The following is a 13,894-nucleotide window of genomic DNA, read 5'->3' on the forward strand; positions in this document are numbered from 1 at the left end:
ATTAGGAAAATATTGTAAATGTGTACTGTCCTGGTTCTTCTAGGAAAACGATTGGGAAACTTTGCTCTACAGAAACATGATAACTCCTAAGATAAGTGTACACAGAGCAAATATATATTTAAAGTGATGTTTTTTTATTTTATTTATCTGTCTGATATTGTCAGTCAAAACTAGAAGATGACGATAAAAACGAGTGCTGCGCTCTTATAACCATTTTTTTTATTTTTATTTATATTTGTATTATGAGGGACATACTATGCAAAATAAAAAATAAATAAAACACACACTAAAACATTAATCATTTTTGTATTTTTGTAAATCAAATTTGTAATATGTACATCTACAATATGTGATCTGCTTGTTAATGTCTTGGATAATTGCTTTTGATATATGGGATATATGTTTTTTTCTTTTATGTGGACACATTTATTTAAAAGTGTTTAGACCACAGAAAAATAAAAAAGTCACTTTTACCTTTTTCTCAGAATTGCATGATTTAAAGTCACAATTGCGAGTTATAAAGTCAGAATTGCTAGAAAAAAGTCTGAATTGTAAGATTTAAACACAAAACTTGAATTTATATCTTGCAATTCAGACTTTTTTCTCACTATTTAATTGTGAGTTATCAAGTCCAATTCTAAGGTGACAAAAGTCACCACGAAAGCTCACTAGTCTGACATTCTCACAATTCTGATTTTCCAAAAAAAAAAAAAAAAAAGTATAGAAATAAAAAATCTTGCATTTGGTAAGTTTCTGACAAAAAAGTCGTAACTGTGAGATAAGTAAATGCAATTATCTTCTATCTTTAATTATTAATTCAATTATGAAGTATTTATTTGTCACGGTGCATGTGGTAAATGCACAACACGAAGATGAAGCCAATGCAAAGTCTTTAATTAATCCACAGGTTGGGAAATAAACAGGCAGGTAATTCAGGAACATACACACACATTGGGTAACGTTAAAACCGGACACAGAACTGCAAACTCAAACAAACTATAAAGGGGTGCTAATTACTAAGACAAGTGCTGGGAATTGACGCTAATAGACAGGAAAAATATGGGCATACGGAACAAACCAAAACAGACAGAGTGACAGAGGTGTTACATTATTACCAGTTCAATCAAATATGTGTACTCTGCAAGTTTCATTTGGATTTTAATACTGACACTTAAAGAAAAAACTAACTAAAAAGAAACTGATGAAACATGAAATGACATGAAACAAAATAGTGTGTGTATAGCTTAAGATAAATATTTAGATTTCACCGCTCTAAAATTTCCTTTTTTGACTCATGACGCGTGATTGGCCACTGTTGGATTTAGTCATGTGATAGAGCATTTAAAAGAACACACTCATGACAAGCACTGCCAAAAGCATAGATAAACACCACAAATCACATTTGCATCCTTGAACACTATGAAGACGGTTGCTCTGCTTTTGCTTCTGATTGGACTGTTGGGCCGTTCACACGGTGAGTGACTTTGTCTTTTTGTGTTATATTTCATTTGAATATATTCCAAGCTGAAACTGGTTTGATATCCATGTCTTCACAGGCTGGCACAACCGCTATGATGGGCTTCTAAATTTTAACTGTCCTGGAGGCCAGTCAATATCCTCCATAACAAGGTGAGTACTGCTTATTGATGTGTATTGAGCTTTTACCTAGTTCAGTTTTTATGTGAATGCCTGCAAAAGTGATGTAGTTGTTAAAGGAGAAGCATTCAAAACGCATGTATGTCAAGTGGAAACAATAAATGCATCACTGTTGACTACTTCTGACTGAATCAACAAAAATGCTGTTTAATACTCCATAAACAGGGCTTTCCCACCTTGCTCGATTTCTAGGATATTGTATAATTTGCAGGCATGTGGAGTGAGGGAGAAAATTATTTGACCCCCTGTTGGTTTTGTTTGTTTGCCCGCTGACAAAGAAAGATCAGTCTCTAATTTTAATATAGGGTTTATTTGAACAGTGAGAGACAGAATAACAAAGAAAAATCCAGACAAACGCATTTCCAAAAATTTATACACTGATTGCATTTTAATGAGTGAAAACACGACTCAGTACTTGGTGGCAAAACCCTTGTTGGTAATCACAGTCAGTCAGACATTTCTTGTAGTTGGCCACCAGGTTTGCACACATCTCAGGAGGGATTTTGACCCACTCCTCTTTGCAAATCCTCTCTAAGTCATTAAGGTTTCGAGGTCAACGTTTGGCAACTCCAATCTTCAGCTCCCTCTACAGATTTTCTGTGGGATTAAGGTCTGGAGACCGGCTAGGCCACTCCAGGACCTTAATGTGCTTCTTCTTAAACCATTACTTTGTTGCCTTGGCCATGTGTTTTGGGTCATTGTCATCTTGAAATACCTATCCATGACCCATTTTCAATGCCCTGGCTGAGGGATCGAGGTTCTCACCCGTCCATCGTCCCTTTGATGTGGTGCAGTGGTCCTGTCCCCTTAGCAGAAAAAACACCCCAGAGCATAATGTTTCCACCTCCATGTTTGACAGTGGGGATGGTGTTCTTGGGGTCATAGGCAGCATTCCTCCTCCAAACACAGCGAGTTGAGTTGATGCCAAACAGCTTGATTTTGGTCTCATCTGACCACATCACATTCACCCAGTTCTCCTCTTAATCGTTCAGATGTTCATTGGCAAACCTCAGATGGCCCTGTACATGTGCTTTCTTGAGCAGGAGGACCTTGCAGGCGCTGCAGGATTCCAGTCCTTCACAGCGTAGTGTGTTACCAATTGTTTTCTTGGTGACAATGGTCAAGCTGCCTTGAGATCATTGACAAGATTCTCCCTTGTAGTTCTAGGTCGATTCCTCGCCATTCTCATGATCACTGAAACTCCACGAGGTGAGATCTTGCATGGAGCCTCAGAACGAGGGAGACTGGCAGTTATTTTGTGTTTCTTCCATTTGCGAATAATCGCACCAACTGTTGTCACCTTCTCACCAAGCTGCTTGCCGATGGTCTTGTAGCTGATTCCAGCCTTGTGTAGGTCTACAATCTTGTTCCTGACATCCTTGGACAACTCTTTGGTCTTGGCTATGGTGGAGAGTTTGGAATTCTATTTATTGCTTCTGTGAACAAGTGTCTTTTATACATATAACAAGCTGAGATAAGGAGCACTCCCTTTAAGAGAGTGCTCCTAATATCAGCTTGTTACCTCCACGAAAGACACATGGGAGCCAGAAATCTTGCTGATTGATAGGGGTTCAAATGCTAATTTCACTCATTAAAATGCAAAATTATTGACTGATAATTTCTTGGTCAGTGGGCAAACGTACAAAATAAGCAGGGGAACAAACAATTTTTCCCTCACTGTATGAGGAGATTTAGGATGTCTGTGATTGTTAGTTTTAGCTTTGCTATGGAAGAACATAATGTTATTAAAAAAACTCCTTAACCTTTAAAATTTTTACCACTTTTAAAAAATATATTTTTTCTCCATTCCAACTTATGTTAATGAAGTGAACACAACAATAAGCACGAGGATCGGATTTGGGACTTTGGCTGTCAAGCCACCTATGGCCAGACCTCACAATGTTACTGGACAGGTTACGTGAACGACTTCGACCAAGTGCTCATGTTTGAGTGTCCACCACAACACGTGATCACAGGAATGATCAGCTACCACAGCAACGCCCATGAGGACAGACGGTGAGCTTTGACTGATCTTTAAACTTTGACTCTGAGTTCATTGGAGCTGATGCCAATACTATGTTTTCCCACAGCTGGAAATTTTACTGCTGTAGAAGTCCGTGCATTACTTCAAGCTGTCATTGGACCTCGTACGTGAACTCCTTCGATGAGTACTTCCACTGGACTGTGCCTGACCAAAACGTTCTGGTGGGCGTTCACAGCTACCACCAAAACCGTGAAGAGTGGGTAGTATTTATTTACTCATTATATTTTCGAATGATTCACATGTAAATCATTGTAAACTCTGTTGTTCACTAATGTGTTGTACTTCTTTCAGAGATCGACGATGGAGGTACAAGGTCTGTGGCCAGTATAAATGTTGAGCCTGAGATTCGAAATTCTCTAACAGTTCATGATAAATATTCTGTCATGATCCTCTGAAATAAATGCATGTTAAAAACAAACGCTGTGGCTGATCTCTGTGTTAAATTAATAAGTGTGTGAGTGTGCGTGCATGCACAGACAATACTTAAGGCCTTATGTAAAATGTAACTTTTTTCAGTGTGTAGCTGCTCATAATGGAAAACTGCACATAATGTACATTAATAATGTAATACATTGTTCATAATGTAATAATGTTTCACAATTTTGAGCTCATAATGTAATAATTTTTACTTAAAAGCACTACCATTCCCTTACAATAAATTTTTATAAAAATCGAAATCCAGTTTTAATCTAACTAAACTACTATTTAAATAGTCATGCAATTATTATTATTAAACATAAAGCAGTTTATTTCTTTCTTTTTTGGGTAAACATGTCTATTAAAACGTTCTATGAATCTCTGTTTTCAGTGCATTTCACAGCCTAATAATATCTGTTTAGTTTATGTTTCATTTAGTTAATTATCTACAAAAAAGAAAGCACCTTTTTAGATGACAATATTGCTAAAATTATAAATAAATTTTACATTTTTGTGGACAACAACAATTTTAACCTTTTAAATGACTTCAATCTCATGACTTCGATCTCAATATTGATTGAACTTTTTAGTGCATAAAACTTTAAAATGTACTTATTGATTAGAGTGACTCAAAATAATGGAGAATGTCATAATCATACAACTTGTAACCTTTTTGGGAAAATGTTCAAATTATAATCTAATTTTTAAAATGTACTTTACATTTACATTTGCGCTAAACTTCATTATATGTTACCATGAATCACAAAACCATTTTTGAAACCTGATTTAATTAGATGAATAAAATAGGCTTTGTATTGATTTTTGGTACAACTATTTGAAAATATAGAATCTGAGGGTGCACAAAAATCTAAATATTGAGAAAATCACCTTTAAAGGTGTCCAAATTAAGTTCTTAGCAATGCATATATATATACGGGGACAAAATTTACAAAATAACTTATTTACAAGATAACACATATTGAAAGATATTTATTATATTTATTATGTTATGTATTATATATATATATATATATATATATATATATATATATATATATATATTTATTTATATATATATAAATAAGCAATTTCAACTTTTTTTATAAGTTACACAAGCTTCAACTTTTTTTTTTTTTTATCCAGTTTATTGTAATTTCAGTTCAAATAACTTATACACCCAATTTAATGATGCTTAAAAGTTTAATGCAGCAGCTGAACCCCTGTTTTCAAGTTGAAACGGTTGGAATCGTTTTTCATTACATGCTGATAAGTGGAATTGGGGATGTTTGATTAGGAAAATATTGTAAATGTGTACAGTTGTGGTTCCTCCAGGATCATGTCTGGGAAACATTGCTCTAAGCATGTAGATGTATCAGATGACCCATCTGATATTGTCAGTCACAACTAGCATGACTCCTATAACATTTTTTTTTTTGTATTGTGAGAGACTTTTATGCCAAAAATCATTAGGATATTAAGTAAAGATCATGTTCCATGCAGATATTTCCTACCGTAAATATATCAAAACTTAATTTTTGATTAGTAATATGCATGGCTAAGAACTTCATTCGGACAACTTTAAATGTGATTTTTTTTTTTTTTTTCAATATTTCAATATATTATAGTTGGGATTTGGTCTTAGTGAATAAGGAGTCCTCCTTACTACTCCTAATGTTTCACAGATTTAGGAGCTAGTTTAAGCACTAATAGTAATATGCTTTGTGAAATACTCTTAGAGCAAAAATTTAAGAGTCCTAAATTTAGGACTGACAGGCCCATTATTTTTAAGATTGTCTCCTAAATCTGTAAGTTATGAGCTACTTTTAGTCTTAAGATGTTTTGTGAATATGGGCCCTGATTTTTGAATGTTTGTATCTCAGTCAAATATTATCCTATAAACCCATACATCAATGGAAAGCTTATTTATTCAGCTTTTAGATCATGTATAAATCTCAATTTCGAAAAATTGACCTTTATGACTGGTTTTATGGTCCAGGGTCAGAATTCATACTGGAACATACATTTAAAAGTGGTCACAGAGTCGACAGACACTAGTTATTTAATCACCTTGAAATAATCATGATTTATTCAGAACACCTGGAACCAAATTTTATGGATAAGTACAAAAATGGCTGATTTTACAGACATTCTCATATACAATTACAGTTGTAGTACCTTTAGTAATTCCTAAGTCAATAATGACAATATTTTCCATGCAGATTTGAATTTCATTGTATTTCCGTTTCAGGAATTTGTGAGAGTCTCAGCATTGCACTTTGGCACAATACTTGTACTTCCAGCGCCGGTCTCTACAAAACATAAAAAGACACCATAATAGTAGTGCACTTTCTAGTTCCCCAACTCAAAACATTAATACGAAGCATGTCAAATTACTGCAAAATTAGAGCTCACCGTCTGTCCTCACGCTTGTTGTTGTGGTAGCTGCTCATTCCCGTAATGATGTGGTGTGGTGGACACTCAAAGGTGAACTTTTGGTCAAAATCATTGACGTTAGGTGACAAGAAACAGTCTGAACCAGAATCAAAAGTGTCTTTACAGCCAAACTCCCACATTCGGTCTTCGTGATGATTGTGATGTTGGCTTTGGTTTTTATAAGAATTAATGTGTTTTGCAGTGAGGTTTTCTTAAGTTAATATTTTGTAGTTTTCTTGTCTTTTGCAGTTTACTTCAGTTAAGAGAAACAGTTCGTTCTGGGAATGTTTTGTCTGTCTGTTTCAGGGTTATCTGTCGTCAGGAAACCAGTTGAGTGCGGCTGCACTATCTTCCTCTCTTCCTTATAGTTGCCCTGGATCATCTGTAATTTTCCTTCCCATATGTAGAAGTATTTGCTTAAAATGATATGTGAACCCCCGCCTACATGAAGGCTTGTAAGGGTGCTGTATAAAAGATGGGACTGCCCCATCTTCTTTAGTAGATAACAATAAACCAACTTGTATTAGACTTTGGTGTGTTGTTGTCTATCCCAAGCGCTTGTTGCTGATCCACTCGACAGATCTGAGAAAGGCCTGAGAAACTGCAGTGACCCAGAAACGAGGTTCTAACAGTTTTGTTATAGAAAGAAATAATAGAATTTATTATCAGAACACGGCATTCTGGTTATATATACAGTCAAGCCCAAAATTATTCATACCCCTGGCAAATTCTGACTTAAAGTTACTTTTATTCATCCAGCAAGTTTTTTTTTTTTTTTTGACTGGAAATGAGTAGGGCTGTCCCCGACTATGAATTTTCATAGTCGAATCAGAATTTTCGAATCTTTCTATAGTCGACCGATAGTCGAATCATCTAGGCTTATGTGTGTGTGTGAATGGGTTGGGAGGGGCACGACACTATAGTCAGCAGGAGGGTAAAACAGTTTTTATTTTATTTTACACACTGCACACAGCAACAACTTTTAATAAAGCGACCAAAACTGCCTGCCAACTGACAGACGAACTTATTTAGGTTTAAATAAAAACACAGAACGCGTCTTTTAGTTCTAAAAACGCGAGGCGCACAGCACTGCCTTTTTTGCTAAGCAACGACCGAAACAGCTGTCCTGTCAGTCAAATCAAAGGATTATAGCGCGAACGCTCTAAAATCTTAGTTTTTTGCTGTTAAGTAAACTGTCATATTAGCAGAAACCCTAAACAATACAGCTCCTGGTTACCCACGATAGACACCAAAGGTTTCTCCTCCATTTCTTGCAGTCTCCGGACTTTTGAAGCAACGGTAAACTTTCACCATCACAACAGAAGGCCCGCCTCTCCATTCATTCGATTGGACAATGGAACGCGAATGACGTTGGGCGTTTTTCCGCTCAGAGTTGATTTTTTTTTTTTCAACTTCAGGCGCTCGGAGCGCTCCTGCAAAAACGCGAGGCGCGGGGGGCGCATAAACAGAGCGCAGAACGCTCACTGCCAACAGAAAACCATTCAAAAGAGGCGCCTCCAATTGCAAAAACGCGTTCGGTGTGATCGCCGCCTAATCCCTGCCGTCAAGATGGTCCGCATCTCATCATGGATCAGGGCAAGTGAAAATTAAATCTGTCACAGGGGTGGTTAGATTTATTCACAAACACATTAAAATATTTATTGAACGCTTCTTTCTTTTCACTTTTGTTTTTACTGCATTATCATAATCAAAGGCTGTATATAACGTAATATAACCGTACAAAACCAGTAGTTCTGTGTGCAATTAGACATTGAGCACCCCCATATTGCCAAAATGGTATGATGCTCGTTTCACCCGCGAAGATTCGACTGTGAGATCGGTGGTCGAATCAGGCTCCGCATATCGATGCATCGAATCTTCGACTATTCGGGGACAGCCCTAGAAATGAGACGGGCTTCTCCCAAAAAAAAAAATAATAAGACGATGTACGAGAGGCATAATTGTGGAAAAAAATATTACTCAGATTTTATTTACATTTGAACAAAAAGTGGCATGTCCAAAATTATTCATACCCTTTGCAAACTGTCACAATCTATGGGAAAATACAAAGTTCTATACCATTCCAAATAGTCCAAGCTGTTCTAAAGCATCCTAATTACCCTGTTTCATTGGGAACAGCTGTTTTAATCAACTCAACAGGTGAAAAAAAGAAGCTCTCTGCTGTTGGTTTGTGGACAGTCTTGGCTGAGATGAAGGAGCTCACTGAGAACGTGCGGCTGCGCTTTGTAGCTGCTCACAAGTCAGGAAAGGGCTATAAGACCATATCTAAAGGTTTTGAAGTTCCAGTGGCTACAGTGCAAAGTATTATTAAAAAATACAAGACGTTCCGCACTGGGAAACATCTCAGAGGATGTGGACGGAAGCCAAAAATGACACCTGTGCTGGCCCGGAGGATAGTGAGAGAGGTCAAAAAGGATCACCACCAAGGCCATCCTGATGAATCTGGGTTCTGCTGGTGGCAACATCTCAAGGCAGACAGTCCAACAGACACTGCACACCGCTGGGCTCTACGGACGCAGACAAGGAGGACACCACTTCTCCAGATAAGGCACACAAAAGCCCACTTGCCTTTGCAAGCCTTTGCAAATGCTCATCTGGACAAAGAAGAAGACTTCTGGTCTTCTATTTTGAGGTCAGATGAAACAAAATTTGTATTGTTTGGCCACAATGATGTAGCCTTCATTTGGCGTAAAAAAGGAGAAGCCTTCAACCCTAAGAACACCATCCCCACTGTCAAACATGGTGGTGGGAACCTCATTTTGTTTTTTGTTTTTTTTTAGCCGGTGGACCAAGGAACCTTATCACAGTAAACAGCACCATGAAAAAGGAGCAATACATCAAAATTCTCAACAACAGCTTGACTGTAAGTACTTTTGTGTTGTATTTCATTAATAATACAAAAGTATTGTTTTTGAGAATTTATATTTACTCAAGTACTACTGAAATGGAATTTTGACTCTTGCTCTTTTCCAAACCAAATATGATACTTTTCATGTTTACATTTTAAATATTTCCTCACTTTTCAAGAGTTGCAAGCTAAATGAATTACATTTTATGGCCAATATCATGCATTTCAGTGTAAAATTGACATATGTGTTTTGGCTGTTTATATTTTGACTTTTCATTTTGTAATATTTTCACAGTATCTCTACCTTTACCAAAGTATAGTCTGTTTTCTACTCACCTCTTTATGTAGGATATTGACTGTCCTGAGGGGCATTTAAAATCTAGAGGTTCGTCATAGGCATTCTCCCAGCGTAACTCTGTCAGATTTGATTCAGATCGAACACTTAACAAGGATATCTACTGATTAATAGAAGGAAATAGTTTTTCATAAAGTTTCTCACCTTGTCCGTTGGCCAAGAGACCCGTCAGCAGTAGAAATGAAGCAGCTGTGCTCATTGTTTGGCGGAGTGATGTTACAAGACAAAACTTCTGCTTTTATAAGGACTTCAGGACTTAAGGTCACCTATATGTAATGTAAGGTCAGTCTGTTAATTAACTAGTGGGTTCTAGTCATATTTGAACAGGTGGGACTGATTTCAAGGATTTGCTTTTTAGCAGGAATGATGTACGTAGACATCCTTGAGAGGTATAGAAAGTATAGGAGAAGTATAGAAAAGTTTTAAAAAAGAGTTTTACAGATGTAAAGCACAAACGTCCCTGGTATTTCCACATGAAATTTCTTCTTATCTGTGCTCCAAGTCGAATGAAACTTTTGTTATTGATGCTTTTGGAGAATCTTTCACACAGTTCAACCAATCTGACCTGCTTAACTGTGAAACGTTGTTCACTTTTATCAGGGAATCATAGATTTTTGTCTGTGAGACAATAACATGACAGTAAACATAGATAAGCATCGCTGTAAATTAAACATTGCTGTTAGCTTTGTGTTGGGTGGTTGTTAAAAGTTAAGTTAAACTTTATGAAAGGTGAGTAATGTAAATTTACTCAGGATAGGTTAAGGCTCATTGTACTAGGATAAGATAAAAAATATTTGCTTAGCCAAATTCTCAAATAATTACACTCGTAATAAACCATGAGACACTTGTGATGGATTTATTTATTCATAAAAAAGAATTGCGTAAAGCAAACTCGAAATTGTGACATATAAACTATTAATGTCAACATTTGAGATAATGCATGATGTGATTGGTCCAGTTAACACTTGCATCATCACTTCTTTTTTCTTTTTCTTTTTTGCATGAGGGCTTTATACAGTTGAGGTCAAAAGTTTACATCCCCCTTTCAGAATCTGCAAAATGTGAATTATTTTACAAAATAAGAGGGATTATACAAAATGTATGTTATTGTTTAAGTACTGACCTGAATAAGATATTTTACATAAAAGATGTTTACATGTAGTCCACAAGAGAAAATAATAGTTGAATTTATAAAAATGACCCCGTTCAAAAGATTACATACCTTTGATACTTAATACTGTGTTGTTACCTGAATTATCCACATCTGTGTTTTCTTTTGTTGAGTGATATAGTTGTTCCCGAATCCCTTGTTTGTCCTGAACAGTTAAACTGCCTGCTGTTCTTCAGAAAAATCCTTCAGGTCTCACAAATTCTTTGGTTTCTAGCATTTTTGTGTATTTGAACCCTTTCAAACAATGACTGTATGATTTTGAGATACATTGTTTCACACCGAGGACAACTGAGGGACTCATATGAAACTATCATGGAAGGTTCAAACACTCACTGATGCTCCAGAAGGAAAAAACATGCATTAAAGGATAACTTGGGTTTCCGCTCGCAGCCATCTTGCCAGTCAAGAAGTGTCGATCTCCGAATGCGACGTAATAGTGAGGAGAGTAAAGATGGATAGCTCCTAAAGCATATTTCCATGTAAATGCACGGCTAATTCGTTGTTTTGTCTCAAGTGAAAAACAATATTAACCTTCTAGTTGTAAAAAGAGTCTCAAATTCGTCGCATTCGGAGATCGATACTTCTTGACTGGCAAGATGGCTGCGAGCGGAAACCCAAACAGTGAAAGTGAGTTGTTCAAAACCTTTCTTTTTAGTAAACTCTGTGCACACAAACAATGTTCCCAATGCTCGAGTTCATGTGAGACCCAGGCGATACTTCGAGCAAAATTTCATGGTGTGTCGAGTCTTCTTAGTGTTGTAAAAATATCGATTTTGATGCGCTCAAAAAAGTGCCCCTAGCACTCCCATTCACCGGCCATTTGACCAGAAAACGAAATCACGGTCAATCTTAAAAGTGGCTCTTTCGTCGTAATTATGCTTTTAGATATATGTTTGACTCGTTTACAATACAAAAAACACCCCAGATTGCATTTTGGCGAAAGTAATCCTTTAAGAGCCAGGGGTGAAAACTTTTGAACAGAATGGAGATGTGTACTTTTTTCTTATTTTGCCTAAATATCATATTTTATTCATTTAGTACTGCCCTTCAGAGGCTACAGAAGATCCTTACATGTGTCCCAGAGGACAAATTTTCACCCCTGGCTCTTAATGCATGTTTTTTTTTTTTTTTTCCCTTCTGGAGCATCAGTTAACATGTTGCAGATTCTGAAAGGGGGGTGTAAACTTTTGACCTCAGTTGTAAAGTAAATGTGTTTTCATTAAGGTTTATATGCATGCATTCTTAACAAATAAAAAAAAATATCCACCTCAGTTGAGTGCATATGTTTTATGAAAATTATATGCATTTTTTTTTTATTTATATGCATTTACTGCATTTATATCCAGTGCTATTTTTATGCAATGTCCCAATGTTTGCATAGCTAAAACATAGCTAATATAGAAAAGGACATAAATAGCTTACCCTTTATACTGGCTTTGAAGAAGATTGGGTTTAATACTTGGTTTTTCACTTTAGGCAGACCTCTGATATCGTTTCTGGCATTTACTTAAAAAGTGTCCTTCCAACAAACATCTTCATGATGCAGGCCAGGTATCAACTAAAACAGAAGAAGAATGATTGATTTCATCATTCAATAAATGTTTGTTAATCTGTTATCAAACTTGAACACTCCATGCTAGAAATCTTATAATGGACAGTTTGATCTTCCATCTAGAAAATTATCCAATACAAACATCAAAATCAACAAAAAATGGGTCACTGAGCACAAAACAAAGGTTTTATAGTAAAAAAAAACATTATGCTTATATAGAGAGTTCATGTGAATCACATATACAAAAAGTTGTTGGTTTTGTTACTTTATTTGATAACTTCACACATAGGAGCAATTACTGAAAGATTCATTAATGCAATTGTTAAGGAAGCTGAATCATTAAGTGCAATCAGATCCTGAATCATTAGAATCCTCACAATTCCCATCCCTAGTTAGTATGCGGCCTTAGTAGACACCTGCATGTCGACAGCATGGGTTTTGGAACAGAGTTACACACACTATCATATAAGAGTACATGAACACACATGCATGCACATACTGCAGGGCAGATGGTCCTTCTCTACTGTCCTCTCTCTTAGTGTGTGTGTGTGTATGTGTGTGTGATCCGGAGCTGATTAATTACACGAGCTGGTGTGGCGCCTCAGTAGGAAGCTCACCGCAACACAAACCACCAGAAACTGCGGTAACACACATAACTGCCCAGTTGCTGCTCACACACACACACACACACACACACACACACACACACACACACACACATGCTCATTATATAGAACAGCGTTTCTTCTCTGCTTGGCTCTCGAGGTGCAATAGAAGAGAGGAGATGTGGAACAGTGTGCAGTTATTACCTGGGGGCTTCGCATTAGTGCTGCTGGAGCCTGACGCCTCATTATAGAGGGAACAAAGTCTCAAGAGCTCTGGCTATATGACCGTATGTGTGTGTGTGAATTCACAGGATTCAACTGCTGTGTTAGGCCTCAAACATCCTCTGTGTTAATATAGGAATGCAGATGCTTCTGTATGCAAAGCAACACGTTTTGAAATGTGTCAGGCCTGTTTTAATCTATACATATAGGCTGCATATATTTATCTTGGCACCATAACCAGTTAACAGCGATCTTTCTCTTTTTTTTTTCCTTATGTGTATATGAATATCACATTTGGTTTAAGGGAATAGTTCACACAAAAATTAAAATTTGCTAAAAATGTACTCACCCTCAGGCTGTCCAAGATGTAGATGAGTTTGTTTCTTCACAGAAACAGATTTGGAAATACTGAGCATTCCGTCACTTGCTCACCAATGGATCCTCTGTAGTGAATGAGTGCTGTCAGAATGAGAGTCCAAACAGCTGATAAAAACATCACAATAATCCACAAATAATCCACTCCACTCCAGTCCATCAGTTAACATCTTGGGCAGCCAAAAGGTGCATGTT

The 13,894-nt window shown here is 36.7% G+C and overlaps 2 protein-coding genes across 2 annotated transcripts; one reads left to right on the top strand and one right to left on the bottom strand.

The window, feature by feature from the left end:
• The first annotated feature begins 1,419 nt into the window (after positions 1 to 1,419).
• On the top strand, positions 1,420 to 4,037 carry LOC141345378 (hemagglutinin/amebocyte aggregation factor-like). The gene is made up of 5 exons (XM_073850234.1): positions 1,420 to 1,474; positions 1,557 to 1,629; positions 3,484 to 3,672; positions 3,747 to 3,896; positions 3,992 to 4,037. Exons 1-5 carry the CDS (start codon positions 1,420 to 1,422, stop codon positions 4,035 to 4,037), a joined length of 513 nt encoding a protein of 170 aa, XP_073706335.1.
• A 2,343-nt stretch (positions 4,038 to 6,380) lies between these two features.
• On the bottom strand, positions 6,381 to 9,973 carry LOC141345379 (hemagglutinin/amebocyte aggregation factor-like). Its single transcript, XM_073850235.1, has 4 exons — positions 9,919 to 9,973; positions 9,756 to 9,834; positions 6,530 to 6,718; positions 6,381 to 6,426 (listed from the first exon to the last, which is right to left on the bottom strand). The coding sequence occupies exons 1-4, from the start codon at positions 9,971 to 9,973 to the stop codon at positions 6,381 to 6,383; spliced, it is 369 nt and encodes a 122-aa protein (XP_073706336.1).
• Between the last annotated feature and the right edge of the window lie 3,921 nt (positions 9,974 to 13,894).

Source organism: Garra rufa, chromosome 11 (genome assembly GCF_049309525.1).
Source record: "Garra rufa chromosome 11, GarRuf1.0, whole genome shotgun sequence".
Classification (NCBI taxonomy): Eukaryota; Metazoa; Chordata; class Actinopteri; order Cypriniformes; family Cyprinidae; genus Garra; species Garra rufa.